At 38.4% G+C, this 23,720-nt stretch overlaps 1 protein-coding gene across 2 annotated transcripts in view; it reads right to left on the bottom strand.

Annotated features, from left to right (window-relative positions):
* ARHGAP26 (Rho GTPase activating protein 26) overlaps nucleotides 1-23,720 on the bottom strand; it is a 258,395-nt gene that overhangs the window by 143,069 nt on the left and 91,606 nt on the right. For both annotated transcript variants that reach the window (XM_063292357.1, XM_063292358.1), the window contains exons 7-11: nucleotides 20,210-20,314; nucleotides 18,647-18,776; nucleotides 17,271-17,371; nucleotides 12,404-12,498; nucleotides 212-290 (exon numbers count right to left, since the gene is read on the bottom strand). In XM_063292357.1, the coding sequence (XP_063148427.1) occupies nucleotides 212-290; nucleotides 12,404-12,498; nucleotides 17,271-17,371; nucleotides 18,647-18,776; nucleotides 20,210-20,314 (510 nt within the window). The remainder of the gene's footprint in view (nucleotides 1-211; nucleotides 291-12,403; nucleotides 12,499-17,270; nucleotides 17,372-18,646; nucleotides 18,777-20,209; nucleotides 20,315-23,720) is intronic.

The raw sequence follows: 23,720 nt of genomic DNA, 5'->3' as shown, positions 1-23,720 counted from the left end.
CTTAACAACACTCATATGGAAAGCTTTCATGCTATCTTGCAAAGAAAATGGAATATTGTCTCAAGGAATCTACCAAAGGATTCAAAGGATTCTTCTGCAAAAACTACAGAACTGCCATAGGACATCCAATGAGAAAGAATTGCAACCCAAACCATGAAAATGTTCTTTTGAGTATTCTACTTAATACCTATTCATAAAGATTCTTGCTTACCGGTTCCCGGCCATCCATTGCTTCCATCCACAGCCTTCGATCTTCTTCAGAAAGTGCCTGCATTGTAATCACTCCAGGCCTGCAGAGATGAATGGAATGATGTTGTGAATAACAGGTTTAAAAATATGAAATAGGAAAAGAAGAGGTGGTAAACCAAGCAAACTCAACAAAAGCTGCTACAATGCACCTTTCCATGGTTCAAACTCAAGCTCAAGTGGAAGGAAACTATGTTCATAAAAAAAAAAAGACCAAATTAGAACATCACTGATTTTCTCCCCTGTTTCACTTCAATAGATCTCTTTGGAAAGAAAGAAACATTCCAAGTAACACATTCCAAATATTCATGAAGGTAATTCAAATAAAAAAGAACGAGCACAACAGGTTGCCAAAACAATCACACAACAGAAATGTCACAAAAAGTGGTTAAGGAAAACTCTAATTAGATTGACGGGTTTTGCATTTCTGTCACAGTCTATCTTCATATTTCTACAGATCACATCAGTTGCAGTAGCATCCAACCGTCTGAAGTATCATTACCACCTTCCTTCAAATTGATGTGGCAGTCTAACTAATATGCTGAGGAATACACATTTTTGATAATAAAATGAAACTTGAGGTGTTAATCAATTAAATATTTTGATGCAAAGTTAATAATTAATCTGCCGCAACTAAACCTCAAAAAATAATGCTTTCCTTCAAGTTTTTCACTGTACTGATTGATGGAAAGGAAGAGAACAGCTGAAAAACTCACTTACAAAATTGATAAGGAATGGAAAGTCAGCTTGAGTAAATTGACTAACATCTCAATATGTTTTAAAACTTTAATTCTATCTCACAACTGAACCTTTAAAAGATTCTGTGAGAGGTGGATAGCTGCAAGCCATTAAGATCACAACTGGTAACTGGAATTGTACTATCAAATCAAAAAGAACAGCAGAAGAATTAGATCACAAGTAGTTCATGCTGACAGGGTTCCAAAGGATGAATTGCGCTTTATCTCACATGTCTATAAGTCTTCTCCATCTCTAGAGCCCTGTTATAAGAAAGCAAGTTCTAGACTCCATTTTTTCCTGTATTCATCTGTACTGATCTTATACAGATCAATACAGTGTAATGGTAGATTATTGATAACCCCCAGCTGCCAATATTGAGTGATGTAACCCGCCTGGAATGAAATAGGCTGAGATCCAGACATCCAGCCATTTCAATTGCTAAATCACTTGTAGAAGATGACTTCAACATCCACAATATGTGGAAACCGTATTGGCTAGAAAATTGTCCTCCACAATGTCGAAGCTTACCCTGATCTCAGAGAAACCATCTGGATTTGATCAGCCCTGTGCGATATGGACAACATGATCTAGACCCCTTTCAGTCAGGTTTCAGGCCCAGATATGGAATCGAAATGGCATTGGTCGTACTTATGGATGATCTCTGGCTGGAGCAGGATGGGGCAGTGCATCCGTCCTCACTCGTCTTGACCTCTCAGTGGCTTTCGATAACATCAACCATGTTATCCTTTTGGAGCGACTCAGGGAGTTGGGGGTGGGCGGCATGGTTTTGCACTGGTTCACCTCCTTCCTCTAGGGCCAGTCCCAGTCGGTGGTGATAGGGAGTGAGAGATCCAACCCTCGGCCCCTTCTTTGTGGGGTGCCACAGGACTCAGTTCTCTCTCCTCTCCTATTCAACATCTACATGAAACTGCTGAGTGAGATCATCCGTCACCACAAGATGAGGTATCATCAATATGCTGATGATACTCAATTGTACATCTCCATCCCGGGTGAGGTAAGTGATGCTGTGACTGCCCTCTCTCAGTGCCTGGGGGCTGTGGGGGTCTGGATGAGGAACAGGCTTCAGCTGAACCCTGGTAAAACGGAGTGGCTGTGGGTTAGTGGCTCTTCCGTACCCAGGATTTTGTCATCTTTGGTCCTGGATGGGGTTGCACTGCCCCAGACAGACCCGGTGCGTAACTTGGGGATCCTCCTGGACTCATGGCTCCTGCTTGAAGAGCAGGTGGCAGCCATGGCCAGAAGGGCCTTTGCGCAGCTTCATGTTGTGTGCCAGTTACACCCTTTCCTGGATCAGGAAGCCCTTCGAATGCTCATGCATGCCCTTGTTATCTCCCATATTGACTATTGCAATGTGCTCTACATGGGGCTACCCTTGAAGAGTATCCAGAAGCTACAGCTGGTCCAGAATGCAGCCATGCGGGCTATTTTTGGTGCCCCTAGAAGTGCACATATAACACCTTTACTGCGTGAGCTGCATTGGGTACCAGTCTGCTTCCAGGTCCAATTCAAGGTGTTGGTTACCTTTAAAGCCCTACATGGCATGGGGCCAGGCTACCTGAGGGACCGTCTGTTCTCCGTTACATCAACCCTTTGGTAAGAGAATTCCATCTGGCAGAGTCCATGAGGTGGGCCTTCTCTGCAGTAGCTCCCGCCCTCTGGAACACCTTGCCCCGGGAGGTGAGGCTAGCCCCATCACTCCTGGCCTTCCGCAGGAACTTGAAGACCTGGCTCTGCCACCTGGCCTGGGGCGGGGAGGAAAATAGTTATGTCTGGGGTTGGCTAGTGCCCTAAAGTGCCCCTCCCATGCAAGGACCGAATTAGGTCACAGCCATCTAGACTTTATTTATATTTACCTGTTATTGGTAATTGTTTTATATGGTGCACTTTTGTATATTGCAATTTTATTGTATATTTATGGTTTTATTGATTATCTTGTCATAAACCGCTCAGAGTCCCTTTGGTGAGAGGAGATGGGCGGTGACAAATTTGATAAATAAATAAAATAAATAAGGACAACATTGAACAGAATCTGCACGGGCCATGTTAGATGTGCTGATTTCCTTTATAAGTGGAGCAAAATGACATCACTGAATTGTGACTGTCGGGCTGAAAAACAAACTATCCAACATATAGTGACAGAGTGCCAAAACAGAGCCTATAACGGAGATTTCGCCTATTTCCTGTCCGTGACAAACGAAGCAAAAAATTATATTTGTAATCTAGACATATGTCTATAATTTTATACTCTATATTTTACATCTTGTATTTTATTTCCTGTGTTTTTATTCTGTTGAACTGCGATGTGAACGTGCCATGTGATAAATAACAGTGTATGCTCTTCTGCATTGTCAATGGCTGTGCTATAAGGCTTACTGTCATATTTCTCCTCTGGGGAAAGTTAATGTTTAATGTTAATTTTACTGTATTTTGTACCTTTAATGAAAATTTGAAAGAAAGATGAATAGCCACATGATATTTCTCAAAGACTTACGAGTCATCAACAGAGTCTTCTGCCTACAAATATTTGGCACTGCTAACTATTGCAAGAATCTGTGCAATCAATGCATAAAAATGTCTGAAATGAAATGAAAACTGCAATGAAGCCGATTCTGGATTATTGGCATATCAATGGGCCCCACAGCCATTAGAAAATTGACATATATCACAGAAACTGACATTTCACTTCTGCCCCAACAGCAACAGAAAAGGAGAATAAGAATTCAAACGTCAATAAGCTTAGAAACTGCCAATCAGGGAATCACAATTATGTCCATAAAAGTTTATCCAGGAAAGAACACAAACCATTTCAGCTTGCATGACATACAGATGTAATTTAACCAGACTTAATAGATGTTATTTTTGCTAATCTCTTTCCATAGAAAATAACCTAAAAACTACAGAAATAGCATTCTCAAAAATATTTGTTCAGCAAACCCCCTAATTTTCAGCTTATCTGGAATACTGCACTGAAAAATTAAATTTGCCATTGCCGGTTTGTTTTTTCATATGGGTTTTTTTAAAGAGATTTGGCTCACTATGCTGAAAACAGAGCAATGGGCTGCCTAGGTCTTTGGTCTAATCTAGCATGATCCTTCTCATGTTCTAAAATTAAAGCAGGACAAATCTCTGTTGAATGTCCTAGCTTAACAAATCTGTTTTTATTTGAAGGTAAACATGCACAGAAGCAACGGGTTTTTGTTCTTATAATTAAAGATAAAGATTCTGAAGGAGCCACCAGCTCTCTTTCAATCCATATTTCATTTTCATTGTACTGTTTCTACAAAGGAATTTAATTTAAAAAAAAGACATGGGTTGGGAATCTTGTTAATACACAAGTTACACCAAGCAACTTACTTAGTGTGCTAACAGTATGCACTCTACAATTAATAGGACAGATCAATCATAACAGACTGTACAAACAGGTAACTGTAATTGTATAAAGACTGTGACTATGTTTTTAGAAAACTTGGAAACATCTTTGAATAGAGTCAAAGAGTTGCTTGGCAAATAGGCAGCCATATAGAGTGAGTGAGTGAGTGAGTGAGTGAGTGAGTGAGTGAGTGAGTGAGTGAAATCAGACCTCTCCTTTTGCCTGAAAAAGACTTCCAACATGTCTCTATTTATTCCAGTCAAATGTTATACTAATTCTACAAAGCAAAAGAGCAATGTTAAGCTTCACCACCAAGCTTCTAAACTTCTGAAAGCACTGTAGAAGAAAGTGTCTGGATGGCATAACTAGATATAGAAAAGGTAGTAACCAAGTGAGAGCCTCCCACCCCCTCCTATCTTGTCCCGAAAAGGAAGGTCACTGGTTTATAACCCAAGAAGTACTATTATTCCACCTTTTGTTTTTCCAAAAAGTCCAAATCATTGGAACTAAAAATTCCTAAAAAAAAAAAAAAAAAAAAAAAGCAGCATCCTGGTTCAAAACTTTGGTGATTTTTTTCTTTTTAAGAAAACAGCTTAAGCTTATGAATTAGCATTTATACATCTTCTCCAGGTGAGTGTCCTCCCGAAATTTTGCAAATACAACTGTATACATTTCAAGGCAACATAACCTAGGCACAATGAATATATAAGTCGTCTCTGTCTTGGGTCACCAGGTTAGGAAAAGATGCAACTTCCATCTTAGCTACACCTATAAAAGAAGGAAGAGAGGACAGAAGGGCAAAGCCCATGCAATGTATTCCATTAATACTATCTGCACTGTCTGAATGCTGGAAACTATAATACAGAAATGCATAGAAGTACAAGTATCATTCAACTTGCTTTTGTGCTGCGGGAAACTTTAAACAAATAGTTTCTAAGCTAGCTACAAGTGTACTATTTCAAGTTTATGGTTAGTTAGAAGCCCGTGTTTTCTTTCCCTTTCATCCCAGATTTATTTTTATGATCCAGTGCTGTTCTGACCATTCACCAACAAGTTCACTACTCATGAGAAACAAGCCACATTTGGGGATCACCACTTGAACCTCTCTACAAAACAGTGTAAAAACAGAGGGGGAATATAAGCCTTAAATTTACTTAGCATTAGCCATAACATGATAATTTCAAGATTTTGTTCATCTATAAAGGTCACTGGAAATGTGACCCAGCACAAGAACAAGTACAGGTTGTATTGCATTTGACCAGCACAGAGCTCATCCAAGAGAAGGAGAAAAATGAATATATAAACAAAGCTGAAACACTGCAGGTAAGATGGGATTAAAACAAAACGAGCCCGCTAGTTCAACATAATCAATCTGTATGGGCAATGCAGAGGCCTCATGATACACTGTGGTTTTGTTTGATTTTTTAAATGATGAAGCAAAACCTTAAGCCATACACTAAAAAGAACTATGAAGATAAACAAGACCAATACACTAGAAACAAAACCAAAAGCTAACAAAGAAATAAAAGACTTAGAGGTAACTTTAAATAGAAATATATTTTAAACTTCCATATTGTTCTCTCCAGAATGACATTTATACAGTTAAAGGCAGTCTATTAGGAAAAACATTGTTAATTTAACCAATGAACATTGTTACGAATTATATTTGGAAAATATTTCCTTAACTTGAATTTTTCAAAATCCTTTTTCAATTTTTTGGTCAAAGCAATTTCCCACATTTTTAAATAGCTCTGAATTATCTTCATGGCCAGTTCTTGATAACTTGTTCAAATAAATTTTAAAGAAATTCTATGCCACAAATAGATCCAATATGATTTATCGCTAGGGCTGTGTAGCTTCTTGGATATGAAGGTGCTTTGGAGCTGTGAAGAGCAGCAACACCATTCCAGTAAAAGCACAGGTGCTTTAAGGAGTTGTCCCTGTATGTCCCAAAGCACTTTTTACGTTGAATCCAAAGTGTTGCACAACTCAGGTTCAGACTCCAAATCTTTCTTCCAGAGAACCTGTGTTGCTTAATGTAAGAATTCCCCATATTATTGAGAAGAATTCCTTGCTTTTAAATAAAATAGTTATATATCATTCTTAAAACTTAACATTCAAGAGTAACAGGATAACTATTTTAAGTAGTTCTATCAAATTCTCTATCTTCCCACTCCTCATATTGAACAAATTGATTCCCATGAGATTTGGGGGAAGAACAGAAGATGTGAAAAATCAGGAGCCGATGTTTGTACTTGCCATTTCCAGATTTTACATGGGGACTTAAGACAATCACATTATATTCTTTACTCAATCCTTTGTCATCTAAATTACATATTTTGTCCACTTACCTGCTTCCCTAGATCCCTGTCACTTCTGGAATTTTAACACTGCACCTTTATGGGGTAGATCATGGATTGCCAGCTTTAAGAGCAGTCCATCCAAGTTTAGCACATCAAAAGGAGTCTATGGTACATGTCACTGCAACAGAAAGGCATCTTCGTTTTTTTCTAAACTGGGCTTTATGGAAAGATAAATCTTGGGCTAAACGTGGCTAGTAGCAAAATACATGATCTATAAATAAGGACAACTCAAAAAGAGCATGACCTAGCAATCTGTCTGGTGGAGGACCGATACCATCCCGTTTCCACAATCCTATATGCCCAAATACTGCTACTTACGGAAGCGAAAAGCAGTGGGCTAGAAGTGGTGAATAAAACGCAATTGGAGTTGCATTAGGGATCTGTGATTCTGCTTCTACCTTATATTCTTTGATGGAGCTAGAGAGTTATTTCATAAAAACAATCATGCAGAAAATATTACACATGTCCTGAACAAGCCTCCCATAAATAATATTCTGAAGGATGAGAATGTAATACGCTTGCTATTCATCAATAGGATAATTCAGAAACATAATTATTGCATAGATTTAGTAATACTATTTGCTGAGAAAATGATGGTAAAAAATGATTTCACATTGATTTTCAAAAGCAGAATGAAAAGCAATAAAACTACCCAAGCTTCTGCCCAATTTAATTTTACCATGTATTTCTATTTAACATCAACGGTGGTTTTCTTATATACAGTATCTCTATCAATATTTATTTTCCAGTTGAATTAAAAGCTAATAAAGCAGACACAGCTGCCACCTACAGGCTGCAAAATAAGCAGACCTTTCAATCCAAAATGGTTTATTTGGCTGTATAACATTTCATAACATAAAATTTCACTGAGGACATAAAATACTTTCTCAGCAAGATTTTAAGACTATTGAAACAACAGTTCAAGGAATCTGTCGTATTAAGGGTTTTTTTCCCAGAAAGAAAATACCATATATAAGCTATGCAGGGTCAGTTAGGGGAAGGCAATACACATGTATTTATGGAGATGATATAATTGGTAAGGTTTGCATTCTTTTACCATCTCGCTTTGGCCTGTATAGAATGACTAACGTATACATTGCAGTTCACCATTCTGTTAAGTATGCAACTATATGCAAGAAAATGGATCTGTTGATACAACCAATGTATCTTCTTTTTGCATACTTGTCCCATTCCCAGCTCATCTTCAGACACAGAAAAAGAATGTAGTTTGGGTCATATGCTTAGCTATGATAAGACTTTCCAAGTTCAGGACGTAATCCTGCTTCATCATATCTGCTTTAACCCTTCGCTCAGACAAAATACATTCACAAGAACATTTTAATTGGTCAACTTAAAAACAGGTAGAAAACTAAAAAAAATATGATAAATGGGTATCTACAACTTGCCTTATGGCTGCTGCTACTACTGTTTCTGCAAACAAAATGTCAGATACACAAAGCAAAACTGATAAGTAGTCAGAATTCAGTTTGGTGAGACTGAAAACAGTGTTTTCAAGCATTGTGGCTACTTTGTGGTTAAGAGGATTAGAGATTAAATAGGCATTGAATCAATAAGTGTTTATGGGTGCAATTCTATTCTGTTTGATTTGAGGGAGTCTTGACTTGCAAAGGATGAGAAATGGGACCCTGTGAAGACACTGTACCTCTTCATCATGCATGCTGACCAGCCCTGTCTTTGGTGGTCACAGCATACAGCTTGAGATGCACAACTTTTACGTATATAAAATCTACTCCAAGTTAAGCTCGGCTCCTGGTGACTTCATGGGTACATCCTTGCAGTTTTTCTGACAACAGTACAGAAGGAGTTGCCATTGCCTTCTCCCAATATTTGTTTGTCATTTTTTTTAAACCTACAGACTAGCTTCCAGCCCTGGTATTCTATCCAAGTTCTTAGCAGGCCCAAGCCTTTTGAGGCTCACACGTCTAGTTTCATATAACTTATCCATTCATTATGAAACCATTATGAAACCATGATCCCACAGGGTTCCGGGAGTTGTGATTTTGAGCTTTGTAACTGGATACAAGGGAGCAAATTTGCTTGACCCATGTGATACTGGGGGCAGAATTACTTGGTGCAGGCTAACTGCTGCTCACATGTTGAGATTAGATGCACAAAACACACCTGGATAGGACTCTGGTGTCACTGCCAGGTTCATTAGCTACAGTCTTTTGAAACAGCGCAAGTAAGAGGATTTTATGTTATTAGTGCTGAGAGGTAACAAAGCATCACTGGTGCCATCTGCTTAATGCCTCACAGCATCATCAACTTGTCAGTGTGTAATCGAAAACAGAGAAATTAAAACAAATGGTCTCTGTTCCCTCGCCTGATTCCATCGGTTCTCACTTCACCTATTCTTTTTGCAATTCTTATTCATTTTACCCTTTCCCTCAGTTCATATTTGTACACAAGGCACATTTGGATGCACGTCAGGAAGCTAGAAAAATGATTGGCAAAGAATGTCAAAATGAATTCTTGTTCTGTTTTCAGCAGGGTGACAAATTCCACTGCTGCAGTAAAAATTCCTCATGATGAACTCTTTTGACTCTCTTCTATATGACCACAAATATAACTACTGTTGTAGTGTCCTTGAATAAAACTTGAACATTGATGGAGAAATAGTAGTCACTTTATATTAAGCAGATTTAGCTAACATAAAGAGCCCATTATTTTTCCATCAGTGTTCAAGTATAATTCCTAAGCAATTGTTAAGAAAGTGTGTGTGTGTGTGTGTGTGTGTGTGTGTCTTTAGCAAAGAAACACTATATCAGAAATACTATCAGGGTAGTTAACTAAAAAGGGAATCATTTAAACAGAATGTTCACATTTGATTTCCTATGGATCAATTACAGTTAAAATAACATTGAAGAAATGGACATGTACCTTTTATTGACCGCTAGAATTGTTGATCATGCTCCTCAATCCTGATTTTCAGTACAGTCAGAAGAGTAAAATTATCCCCCCCCCCACTCCCCCAAAATCACAGCCATTACATTTACTATTTCTTTGTTTATGATGCTCTTTCCCCCAAACCGAGACATACTGTACTGCCTCTCTCCACATTTTCTGTTTCTGGAAAAAGTTCTCACGATAAAGAACCCTGAAACAATTAATATAGAACCTACTGCCTTTTCAGTCCATATATCTAGAATCACCCACCCTGGGAGAGAAGAAAATATGTCAGCTCTTTTTTCCCCCTCCACTATTGGCTGCACCTGTTTGGGGCACGTAATTGGCAACTAGACTTGGGTTGGAGGAAAGCATCAATATAAAACTCGTGACATTGAAAGGAAAAAGATTGAGCCTGAAATAACAGGTTTCAAGGGCAAAATAAGAGAGAAAACGTAAGTATTCCTGTTCTAACGTAAGTATTCCTGTTCTACGTATATCAGAGTCAACAAATCACCTTTTTTTCCCTTATTAATACAGATATATTCCAGTTAGCAGGTAATCAGTTAGGGTTTTTTTGTACTGAACAGCTAATTCTATTGATACTTTTTGGTCAAAAAAAAATATTTTTGCGGTTGATGTATGTTAATTATATAAAATATATTATTTTTACATAACAACATTCATTGGTGCCGGTTTGTCCTAATTTAAGCAATTTCATACATTGTTTGTACATTTTACTCTAGTGGGGAACAGGATCACTCAAAGCAGGTTGCCCCTGCAGTTGTATGTCTGATCTAGCTATTCCCAAGACCTTAACCCTGATTTCCAGGTGCAGCCCTCTTTCCCAATGTTCACATCAACAGAACAAAATTCAAAGTTATGTTTTGGATTCCAAATGTACATGCAAAGGTCCCTTCTTTAAAGACATTCGTGTAGACAGATCTCAAGGAAACAAACTGATACATGCAAAAACAAACCACATGGCATGCTCAGATATGCAGTACAAACTAAGCAACCTTTCATGAAACTGAAAGTTATATTCTGAAATATTAATTTCTTTTAATTCTTCTTATACATGGATTTACATTTTGTTTTCATGGGGTTATGTAGGCTTAAATATATAATCAAAATATGTTTGTCTTATTTTCAAGTGGATTAATTCACAGTTTCCTGTTAAGCAGTTTAATCTCTCTTAACTGTAGACCTTTCATTATCAAATCTTACACATTACCAAAAATACCGAACCATCTGCATTTATTCACTGTGAACCAGGAATATGCAAAATGGTCAGAACTGAAAAGCCTCTGAGTTCAAAATGGGTAGTTCTGACCGTTCTGGAAATGGTCAAGCTCAAAATGCCCCATTTCAAATACCTGTTCCAAAACTCCTGTTCCAAACTCAAAATTGAACTGTTTAAATATGAAACATTCTCCTGGCTGTCTGGAACAACCTGCTTCAAACTCCAATCATCCTAACTTGAAACTCAGTATTTCAAGCTTAAATACTTCAAATGAAAAACAGTTTGCATATTCTTACTGTCAGCTACAAGCTCTTCTGTTTTAAAAGGCACAATTTAAACTTACATTTGGTTTAAGTGTAAATATTGCTAAATTGAATGTCTAAATCAGAGACAGTCATATTTAAGTGGCAACATATTTAACATTATAATGGTCATGAGAAGACATATGACTGCCAATAGAAATAAATCTAGCCACAATTACAATTAGAATCTCTATGTTTTATGAGATAAAGTGCTGAATGCAGTTTCATATTACCATACTGATTCATTAAAAATTGTTATTTATCTATCTCCCATTCACCAATACTGGAACAATAATGACCTATTTTTATAAGGCTGCCTTAATGTTACTGAGGTAAAATACAGGATACATTTTTTAAATACCAGAAAACTCTATAGAAAAATTAAGGATAATCTGTGGAATTATCCTTTGAGAATTCCAGTACAAACTGACATGACCCCTGTCTCTTAAACTACTGTATATGGACTAGAAGACAATTATCCTTTAGATTTCACATTCCTCAGATTTGCAATAGAGTTCTCAAATCAAAGTATGAATGAAGTCTTTCTAATTTTTGATAGTTCCATAAAGGTTTAAATCTCTGTAATGCTTCTAAGAATCCTCTTGCACTTTTCATCCTGGACTGTTCTAAAATTCTACTGTTTCCCACTTGAAGTATGTTCTAGCTTCTCTCTATAGAGATTGTGTCTTGTGACTGCTAGCTGGTGCTTACAGATATATTCTGTTAGACTTCCACCTCTTTGTCCTATGTAGTAGTGTTTACTGACTTTGAATTTGACTCTTTGTAATAGTGTTTACTGACACTTTGTAGTACGTTGTAGTAGTGTTTACTGACTTTTGGATATGACTCCTGATTTGTCTTCATTTGGTACTATATCTCCAGGTTGCACAGAATGTTTTCATGGATTTTGTTGGCTTGCATGCTGCATTTATTCCAAAAGGTTAAAGTAGCCTGCTGGTGAACTCTGAAACTCCTTTGATGTAAGGGAGGGTTATACTTTGGGTTGGTTGTGATGTTCCTGTTTATTCAATTGGGTGGATCTGCACTTTGATGAAGCCACATGGGTGTTGTGCAGAAGTATGCCTTGTAAGTAGTTTATTTCTGCTTCTATAGATGGCAAAAGGCAGACTCAACCTAAAGTGCTATATATGCCGCACTGAGCTCCTGAATAAAAGGTGGGATATAAATCTAATATATAAACAAACAAACTCACCGATCCACAGCTTCTACGTCAAAGCAGAATCTCTTCTCTATGGAATCAGTCTTCCGTCGAGTGCAAGATTTGAGGATAATAGCTTCGTCTTCTCCCTGGCAGGATATCAAAATCACATATTAGGCCAATTCTTTCTTTTTCTTTTTTAAATCCTACCTGTTAACAACCTTGCTTCCAATGCCAGAGGCATTAATTTTGAAAGTAATATTTCACCCAATGTGGATTATCAATTAAAACTAACTAGTAAAGAAAAGTAAGTATTTGTAAATCCCATAAGATTCCCTTTGCAAAATGAGAAACATAAACCTTAGTTAAATCTATCAATCTTCGAACAGATAAGAACATAAGACAGCCCTGGCAGATCAGAGCAAAGCTTTATCTAATCTAAAATCTTGCCTCAGAGTGATAACCTGTTCAGCCAGGCCAGAGCAAAACTAGACAGTAATTCTTTTGCATGGGCTCCCAGCATTGGCCTACAATGGCATATCCTCTCCAACACTGAATCCTCCATCAATCTTTCTATGCCATTCTTTACAAACCATCTACGGTAGTGTCCAACATTATAGTTTCATGAAACAGATGTGTAGAAGCACATTTTATTTTTTTATTTATTCTTCAAATTTCTATCACCGCCCATCTGTCCCAAAAAGGGGACTCTGGGCTGAGTCACCTTCATGCTTTAAAGGTACTATCAACATTTGTTTTTAACTGCACCTGTAAACTATAACCATTTAAAAACTCTATAAATCACTTTGCTTAGAAAGACAATCAAACAGTTGTTGTTGTTTTTCCCCTCTGCCCTGTTAGGATTCTTCCCTTTTTCAGTAATTACAATCATGGCATAGAAAGGTTCATCTGAGATGAACATAATATTTCTAATGGACTGTGTTCTTTTACCCCTGATTATGCAAATCACAATGTTGTCTTTCAATTGCTGGAAATCCAAGTGCCAGTCTTACCAATTACCAATCTAGTTCTGATTGTCGTCCAACCCACAGAAAGGAAACTAGATCTGCTCAATCACTTATCAGGCAATGTTCCACTTCTGTTGTTGGCTTTAGTTCAGTTCAGAGATTCTTAGAAAGACCTGGCAAATGAGAAGCTACAAATGGCATCTAAAAGTTACACTGATAGGGAAGTGCCACAAAATGAAATAAATATTCCCAGACCATGAATCACAGTCCAAGCAGAAATGCCCTAGGAAGACTATCAATAAGAATTGGTGGACACTAGGAATGGGAGAGTGGCTGCGGCTTTGGACCAGATCGTGCCTGAGTGGCCTCTCCGCACCCCTGGTTCCCAGAATTCTCTGTGGTTGTCAGGATATAGAGCGAAGAACCACGCTGAGATCAGAAGACTGAGCTCTAGTGTTTATTGTTCTACTCTACTGTGCAGAATCCAGCCAAACTGAGAAGGCACCAGCAAACCCTACCAGGAAAGCCCAGAAGGCTAAGGTGGGTCCTTTCTGGACCTCTTGATTGGGAGGGAAAGAGATTCAGTGCTGTGCATGCTCTTTTCCCCCAGGAGAGGGCCCCCCTCTCCTTCATCAGCAATGTCCATAACAGTGGTATATGGAAGAGCTAAGGGAGCTAAGGAGGGCGCAGAGACGCCTAGAGTGCTGCTGGCAAACGACAAAGAGCAAAGGCAAGCGAACACAAGCTAGAGCAGCTATTAGAGCCTACCTCATGGCGGTAAGGGTGGCGAGACGTAAGTATTTCTCCGCCCTTATTGCATCCACAGATAGCTGCCCAGCGGCACTGTTACTATTATTAAGTTATTTTACAGCCAAAAGGCCCGAAAACAGTCCCTCCTTGGAGGGAATAACACTGGGATTCACCTACAGTATAGGGTCTCCGTGAGGCATATGCTGCACATCTAGTGGATAAAATTGCTTGTATTCGCTCTCCATTGGACTCCAGCCTTAAAGCAGAATCAGTGGAGGTTATGGGGCCGGAGTCTTGCACGGTTATCTGGGGGTTCAATCCCAATGAACCTGAGGAAGTGGACAGGGCTCTTGTAGCTGTTAGTTTGGCCACTGCTGTGTTATATCCATGCCCCTCCTAACTGGTCAAGGCTGCCCAGGAGAGGACACATTATTGGGTCTGGGTCATGGTTACTTCTTCCATGAGGGAGGGGGTGTCCCTTCAGCTCTTAAAGAGACTGTGGTGTGCCCTCTTCTCAAGGGGCCATCACTCGATGCAACTAGTCTGGACAGGTTTTATCCAGTCTCCAACACCCTCTTTTTAAGGAAGGTTGTGGAGAAAGTGGTCGCATGGCAGCTTCAGAGGACCCTGGATGAAGCAGATCTGGACCCCTTTCAGTTAGGATTCAGGGCAGGTTATGGGACTAAGATGGCATTGGTCATGCTCTTGGATGACCTCTGGTTGGAGCAGGATGGGGATAGTGCATCCATCCTTGCTCTTCTTGACTTCTCATCAGCCTTCAATACCATCGATCATGGTATCATTCTGGACTGGCTTCAGGAGTTGAGGGTGGGCAGCACTGTGTTGCACTGGTTCTCCTTCTTCCAGGGTCAGTTCCAGTCAGTGTTGATGGGGGGAGATGTCCTGCCCATGGCCCCTACTTTGCGGGGTGTCGCAGGGCTTGGTCCTCTTTAATTTAATATCTACATGAGGCCATTGGATGAGGTGATCCAACGGTTTGGGGTGAGGTATCATCAATATGCTGAAGATACCCAGCTTTATATCTCTATCCCAGGCTGCCGGAGTGATGCCGTGGATGTCCTGTCCCAGTGCCTGGAGGCTGTAGGGGCCTGGATCGGGCGCAGTGGACTTCAACTCAACCCAAGCAAGAATGAGTGGCTTTGCATATTTGGGCCTTCTGGTGACAAGGTTTTTCCACCTTTGGTCCTGGATGGGGTGGCACTGCCTCAGATGGACCCAATGCACAGTCTGAGGGGTCCTCTTGGACTCATGGCTCCTGCTAGAAGATCAGGTGGCAGCTATGGCTAGGAAGGCCTTTGCACCCATTCGGGTTGTGCACCAGTTGCACTTATTCCTGGACCAGAAGGCTTTGCTCACAGTCACTCATGCCCTTGTGACCTCTTGTTTGGATTATTGCAATGCACTCTACATGGGGCTGCCCTTGAAGAGCATTTGGAAGCTTCAGCTGGTGCAAAACACAGCTGCACGGGTAGTAAAGTGTTGGATATTCGACATATGTAACACCAGTACTTCGTGAGCTGCATTGCTTGCCAATGTGTTTCTGGGTGCAGTTCAAGGTGCTGGTTGTCACCTTTAAAGTCCTTCATGGCTTGGGACTAGGCTACCTGAGGGACTGCCTTCTCCCAGATGTTTCTACCCATCCAATTGTGTCTGCCAAATTTGGTATGCTACAGGTCCTGTCAGCCAAGAAATGGTGATGTGCCTTCTCTGCTGTAGCCCCTGCCCTCTGGAACATTCTCCCTCCAGAGATTAGGATGGCCCCAAGCCTGTTGGCCTTTCATAAGGCCTTGAGGACCTGGTTATGTACCTGGGCCTGGGCCCCAAGTGTGTTAAGGGCCCCGTTTCCTGGTTATATTAACATCTACAGTTGCAATTTTTCTCAGCTGCTATATAAACTTATTTTTGTATTTCGTTCTACTTGGTTTTACCTGATTTTATCCTTGTTTGCCACCTAGAGTCACTTGTCTGTGGCCATAGAAATTGAATGAATGAATGAATGAATGAATGAATGAATGAATGAATGAATGAATGAATGAATATGTTTGTATTCCATTACTGAAGTGATATTTGTGAAAGGCTATTAATTGGGGTATGTCAAGCAATGACTTTGCTACAGGAAATGACTTGACCTAGTAAGAATAACAGGAAGGCTATTTCAAACATAGTACCTGCAGATATTTATAGATCTAGAAGTATTTCCATTTCAAATGCAGACAAGTAAAAGGCTGCAGGGCAAAACAAAGTGAATATAATAATTCATCTCATCCCTTTAAGAAATGAAACCCATATAAGCAGCAGGTGTCTTGAGACATCTTCCTGGTGTTATGTTAATTGCAACAAGCCTCTCTAGGAAATGAATTACTATGTTGGAATCTTTATTTTAAACACTTGAAAGCTTTATATGTGAAGCCCTCTTATTTCAAGTAAGTTTTGTTAACTTTTGTCAAGGAAAGTTATTTTCTAGGATACCGCCTGTGTTCAATGAAGAATGTGTGGAAGCCAAACTGAGACAGTTTGATTCTACTTTTTCAACATCATGCATGTGCACAGATGCATGACTTTATATATATATACACACACACAGGTCCATAGGTTGTCATTACATATATACCTACATGCACATCACATATGCAGATCAAAATGGTAAGAGAAATGGTGCAAATAACATTTTATTAAAAATAAACTGGAAGCCTTGTTAACATTATAGTTAGCAAAAAGGCACCCTTTTATCTGATATGCACAATTATGTACTCTTTTAAGTTGTGAACTCTGTCCTAATATTCAGAACAGCAGATTTCAGCACATTCTTGTTCCCCTGTAAGTTATGGAGATGCAAATACAATTAATTCATATGCAGTGAAAATTGAATGAATTTTTTGTCTGTGCCTAGAAAACCAATGTATTCCTTCACATCTTGAAGAAACAATAACCCTATTTAAGTGTACTGGAAAACGCTATTTATAAAAGGGGAGATGTGAACATGTAATCCAGATTCAGCATACCATCTAAACACTATGTTCAGAAAGATATGAAGTGACACTATAACACAATTACAGCACTTCATGCAGTTAGTAGCTTTGGCCAACTCCATTTTAAACTAACCTATTTTATTTTAGCTATAAATGAAAGTAATCATAACCCTAGAATTATCCTCATGACAGATTATCTGCATTTCTACTCACCCCCTTTCCACCAGACTTCTGGTCAAATGGCACCATTGTTATTCGTTTGGATTCACTCTGATATGTGCAGTAATGCTTCACCCAGGATGTCCCAAAATGACCTAGTCATAATTGAAATGAATTGTATATTTTAGTATGATATAAATGCAAGCTAATTATAATGGAATGCACACCTTAACATAAGGATGGAAACAAACTGACTGCATAGGGTACAATTTGTTATATCCAACATACCGAATTTAGGAGATGCACAAAAATCATTTACCCTTATTTGAATTACTGTGTATATTTCAGCCCTTGAAAACAAAAGGGAATACTTCTATAATTTATAATCTTTTTGTAGTAAATCTGAATAGAACATCCAAAGGGGGAAAAAAAGTCTGGAAGAAAGGTATAGAAGATGCAAAATGGAATTCGGTGTAGGTTAAAAAACAAATTAAAATCTTATCAGGAAAAATGTTAGTCTTCCTTGAAGGTAGTACACTGTCTATTAACAGCAATCCTCAACCTGATATTAGACAGAATGAAAAGAACAGAGTTTCCTCTTTGATATCCAGTGCAGCTCTTCTCTACATAATAACCTTCTGGATACAGGCGTTGATCTTATTTCAAAAATACAATCCAGACTATCTACTTAGAACTTCAATTAAATTTTGTAGACCTCTTCTGAAATGTAATTTCCATAAGGATCTTATTTTATTCTTGCTAATTACAGTCAGGACAGAAATAGCAAGAAACTGTAAGCTGGCTGCAGTCAATGTGGTTGAAAGCTGGTGCTCAAGAACATAACAATTCTTCTGCAAGTGTAAACATGCTCCAGCAGATTAATTAGAAGAACAAAAAAGTAAAATCTGTTTCAGTTACATAATTTCTATTTCTCTTATACATTAATCAAATTCATTTGCTTGATGCATGTTCTTCTTTACTGTAATCAGGAACCTATGGCTCTTCTGATGCTGCTGCATCTTCTAGTAGACTGGGACTACAGCTAATGGGGATGGATGCTAACAGCTGTACTGCAGCAATATCTATAGGGTCACATGTTCCCTCTCCCTGTTTTAGAAATATTCCCCAACCTAGCCAAAAAAATGTTGTAGGGTTTATAAGAAAGATATGAAGATATTAAACAGTTTTCCATATTATTTCCCTAGAGATTTCGCATATACTATAAGAAAACTTGGTGTCATTAAAAATAATTGAAAAAGTAAGAAATAGTTGAATCATTCTTTCTTTAAGGAGCTACCCTTTCCAGACGTTCTGACTAATTGCATCAGCCATCCATTTTCTTGACTGAAAAAAAAATCCCCAAAGCTTTGAAGTCAATTCAAGGAGATAAGAGCAGAGAAGCTATTTGAAATAAGCATAAAGGTACTTACGCTTCTCCTGAACATAGAGGTAACCCTCCATGGTGAAAGGGCTAATGTTTTTGTGCTCATGAGGATTCTCCTTCATTTTCTTCATCAAGGATTCAACTTCAGATCGTGTGCCTTCAAAACGGTTTCTTGTCTGCATTTAAAGATTAATAGAAAATGGATAGAAAGTATTCTAGTCAAGCTTTAAATACAAAGAATCTTACAACAAGGTTGTGTAAGAAATAAGACTGGCCAAAAAGTTGATGCTGCCTGAGGCAGAACAGCAAATGACACTCTCTAAGATGTAGAGGACCCATGCCAACCAGGTTCTTTTGGCAATATGAGACAGAACAATCTTCAGGAACCTCATCTCTAAATCAGCAGATGTGCAACAATTCTCAATTAACAAGTAAAAAATGGCTTGTTAGTTTTTCATAGCATCAAAATCTGTTGCCTCAGGTGGCTGCCATATTTTGCCTAATACCTTTGCTAGTTAGAAATAATGTATGGGAACCTCACACATCCCTTTGGCTCTCACTTGATTCAGCTGACGTGAAAGTTACGTGTTTTAAGCCAGTAAAGTTGCCATACATCCACTGTATATATCAATCCCTGTGATGCCTGTAAATCTGCTGTTTGTTTTCTCAGTATAGAAAACCACAGGTACACACACAGTTCCAGTTGGAGCAGAAGCATAAGATGCTGCCTTACACCAACTCAGATCACTGGTGAGTCTAGCCCAGTATTGGCAGTAGCGACTAACAGTGGCTCACTAGAATATCAGGCTGAAGTTTCTACAGACTACCTAGAAAGGCTAGGTGGATTAACTGGGCCTTCTACCTCAAAAATAAATCCATTGTTAGAATTTAATCTCGTTATTTCTTCTTAAAACTTGACCTTGTATGTTCAGGCTTAGAATGCACAGACAACACCATTCTAAATGTAGGCCATGGTAGGATTCATTTGATCTTTTCATATATCACCAGTTTCTTATGAACTACAGTACATCCAGGTATCATATACCTATATAAAGCTTTGCAAAAGACAGAAATGGAGTCCTAAGCCAATTCAGAAATTTCTATGGAATATAACAAATCTCAATATTTTGAGAGATTTTGAGGGACAACAGCTATTAGAAACTCCTAAGCACAATTTTTTTTCCAAAATGGAAATAAAAATCTTTTTTCTTGACAAAGCATGCAGCCAGTGTAAGAAAAGAGAGTAAGCATTATCAACCTTGGCACCAATATTCATGTATAATGTATAATGGTACATTCTTGAAGAAGTAAACAGTAAGTTTAGGTATTTTATGAAGTTATAGTACATTTAAGCATGTATGAAGAAGGACATCTGATTTATAAGACTAAAGAAAATATGCTGTTTTGAAATTATTTGCTTGCTCACCAAGTTTACCAGTCATCAATTGGGGGAGGGGGAGGGGGAGGGGAGGGGAGGGGGAGAATTTTGCTTACAGTTATACAAATTAAACTTTTCATTAACATGGGCACAACAAAATATGCTTGTTGAAAAAGTTGATGAACAGCACTTGAAAGAGATCCTTTATCTTCAATAAGTGTTTCTGCTTACATTTTGTATACTGATCGTCAGCTGTGTCTTGAAATCACTGAAATCCTTTGCAAGCTCATAGCCATGATGGTAGAATGTGAACAGCCCTTGCAGAAATGCCAGCAGCTGCAGGAGAGGAAAAAAACAAAACAAGGATCTGAATTACAAGTGCTTCTTTTTGATGTAACACAGAGCAATTGTTCCTGTCCTCTTTCTTCCCACCTCAGACAAAGACAGAGAAGATGCTATGGCTGCAATCCATTATACATACCACAGAGTAATTTCTCCTGAACTACTTTATAACTGCACCAACAGTGAAACCAAAAACTTAGGGAGTGGACTATTCTTCGATGGATGTGTTCAAGAAAGGACTGGACAGTTATCTGGCAGGAATATTTTGATTTAAGTTTTTAAAACTACACAGAATTCCATTTTGTATCTCCTGAATCTTCGTTCCAGACCACTTTTAATCCTCTGGAGATTCACTGTGGAAGGTTAGCAGTTACTGAAGCTTCCCTCTATATTTTGGAAGGCTGAAACTAAACAAACATTCAAATAAGGCTGAATTCATTTTTATGCATGCTTATTTGATAGTAAGTCCATGGAGCACAGAGAAGTTTTTTTCAAGTAAACACATATAAACACAAATCTTACATCATCATCATCATCATCACACCCCACCTTTATTTAGTATAATTCAAGGTGGTGTACATAATGTTCCTGCCTCCTATTTCCTCACAACAGCAACCCGGCGAGGCGAGGCAAGGCAAGGCAAGGCAAGGCAAGGGAGAACGACTGGCCCAAAGTCACCCAGCCAGCTTTGTGCCTAAGGAAAGACTAGAAGTCCGACTCATTTTATGACCGTACAATCTTTGGAGTTCCCAAAATCTTTTCAGACATAGAGACACAAATTAAAATCTTGGACAGATCAAAACAATTTTTAATGGCTTTGGCCCATTTATGTCACTGTGACACCCCACAAATAAATCAGCCAGCCAGCCAGCCAGCCAGATACATATATGTAGCTATGCCTTTTCTCCCAGATAACTGAGGGGAGAATCAGCCAGAATAATAACATCCTATTCTGTCTAAGAGAAAACCATCAGAAGCAATAGCTCCCTTCAAGCATTCAAACTTACAAGGCATGAAAGGGAGCCAGAAATGCCTACTTCATCTATGCCTTTTCCATTCCCAACTTTTCTACATCTACAGAGAGGTCAGCGTAAGACGACTGCAGCCCTTTTCAACCACATTCAGTGACGATGATTTGTGTAATCAGGAATTCTACTCAAAGTTCTTTATTGCATGAACCATTTGTCTTATTAATATAGAATTGATTATTCAACCCATAAATTTAAATTTCAGCAACGTATCTGCTGTACCCAGTGCCATCTGCAGTTCAAACACAGAAATGACATAAAATAATAAAAGGCATAAAGTAGAAAGGCTTTATTCCTTCAGAGCTACAGGAAGGAAGGAAAGGATTCCCACCCATCCTTCAATAAAAATAAAACACAAATAATGAGCAATGTTGTTGAATCTTAAAGTAACACAGATTTGGGGAGAACAGAAAGAATACCGTCTCTTTTTTATTTTGGAAGAAAGGTATAAAATTCTCTCCAAATGCTTCAGACATGTAATAGTGCTAGGGCAAATTATATTTTTAGAGTTGAGAGTAAGCATATGGTCTGATTCAGGGCCAACACAGTGTGGGGAAAAGCCAAATAATTCCCACAGCTATCTTGTTTAGAATAATGAACACAAATATGAACACAGGTTCATTAAAACAAAAAGAACCCTCAATTGGCACTCATTGATCCCCCAAAAACAAAATGCCAGCATAGGGATGCATATAATTTTTTCCTACAAAAAAGGAACTTTATGATAATGAATTTCTACTGAATGTCAAATAGTACCTAAAATGTGGGTCACAAACATCTCTAGATCAACCTTCACCATGAGGTCACTGGGTATCTTTAGCCAATTCAATATAATCTCAGCATCATAATCCTCTCCAGATACCTGCCAGATGTTCCTAATATTTCACAAAGGGGCAAGGTCCTAAACTATGTAGCAGCAGGTTCAAGAATTCCTAAAGAAGGCTAACTATCCTGATCCATTTCAGACTGCCTAATTATGTGATCTTTTCCCCCAGGGCCGAAACAAGAAGAAGGTGATGCAGTTGATTTTGCTGGACATTTTGGTAGTTTTCAGTGAGTTCATTCATAATACCTTTCTGAATTATCTTGCTGAAATTATCTTGAGATGAATCAGAGAAGCAGCTTCACAGAATGTGGTACTGAATACACCAACCTTTGCCTTTACATTGCCCTGAAGATGTCTATTCTGTCCCCTATTATATCTAATCTGATTCCTACGTAAATCATTCAGAATTTCGAGTTGGTATTACAGATATAAAAATGATATATTTAATGTCTCAGGATAAACTGCATGATACTTTAAAGATAGCATGCAGCTGTCCTATTTTTTTTTTCTGCATTCTAGATCAGGAATGCCCAACATAAGGAGAGAATTTCATGTATCTCTCCCAAAGCTTTTCAGTATGGGCCAGTTGCCTCCACAGTATAATTTTAAATACAACAGAAAAAGAAAATTATTAAATGCACAAAAAGAATCATATTGACAGTAATTAATTTTAATTTAAATCAAGTTTAGTATTTGTCCACTTTTTGTAGTCTAGCTGAATGTGGTCCTCTGTTTTGAAATGACTCCATACTCTGCTTCAAATATAAACATGAAATGGCCTCATCTGGATCAAGACTATCCCATGACAGTGAAGAAATTAATGTTTCCCTACATCTAAAGTGAATTACTTTTTTAATATCAAACTGCCTCTGCAGATGGTTCAACTATTGTTGAAACTTCAGCTACAACATCATTGCTTAGTTTCACTGCTTTTCATCTGGGAAGCCCAGAGCTATAAGCTGAATTGGGAAGTCAAATGAACATCCTAGCAGAAGGCAATGGCCAGCCACTTCGATATCAGGCCAAGAAAACTGCATGGATCTGTTCTTGTAAGTCAGCAAGAGTCAGACATGTTTGCAAGGCAAATTGCTTCCTACAATACCTAACAGACCATTCTTAATCTGAAAGAGCCCAAAATGGGGCCTTCTCTGTTGAGTGCAACATAGGTAAGCTTTTACCTCACCAGTGCTCCACTGCCATCATCATTTATTTTCCAACAGATTTTAATTTAGATATTGAATAAATATTAGATATTTATTGGATATTGAACTACTGAATAGATCCATTTAGAATGACCTTTTTAAAAAGGTGTTAATACAGTACTTTAAATACTGCTGTCTATGTACTTGATTGCACTTTTTTCACTGCCACTGAAGTGGTATGTAAATCTTATACAAAAATCAAATAAATAAACTGAAATAGCTTCATTGTTTTTGATTCCAGCAACTGCATTCCTTTTATGAGTGAGAAGCAAGACCAAGGTTGGGAAGGGTCACCCAACTTCTTCTCCCTGCTCTTCTCCTACACATATGCACACACAGCTTAT

This window comes from Candoia aspera, chromosome 2, assembly GCF_035149785.1.
Source record: "Candoia aspera isolate rCanAsp1 chromosome 2, rCanAsp1.hap2, whole genome shotgun sequence".
NCBI lineage: Eukaryota > Metazoa > Chordata > Lepidosauria > Squamata > Boidae > Candoia > Candoia aspera.
Note: the sequence above shows the minus strand (reverse complement) of the source record. Positions and strands in the feature narration are given on the sequence as shown.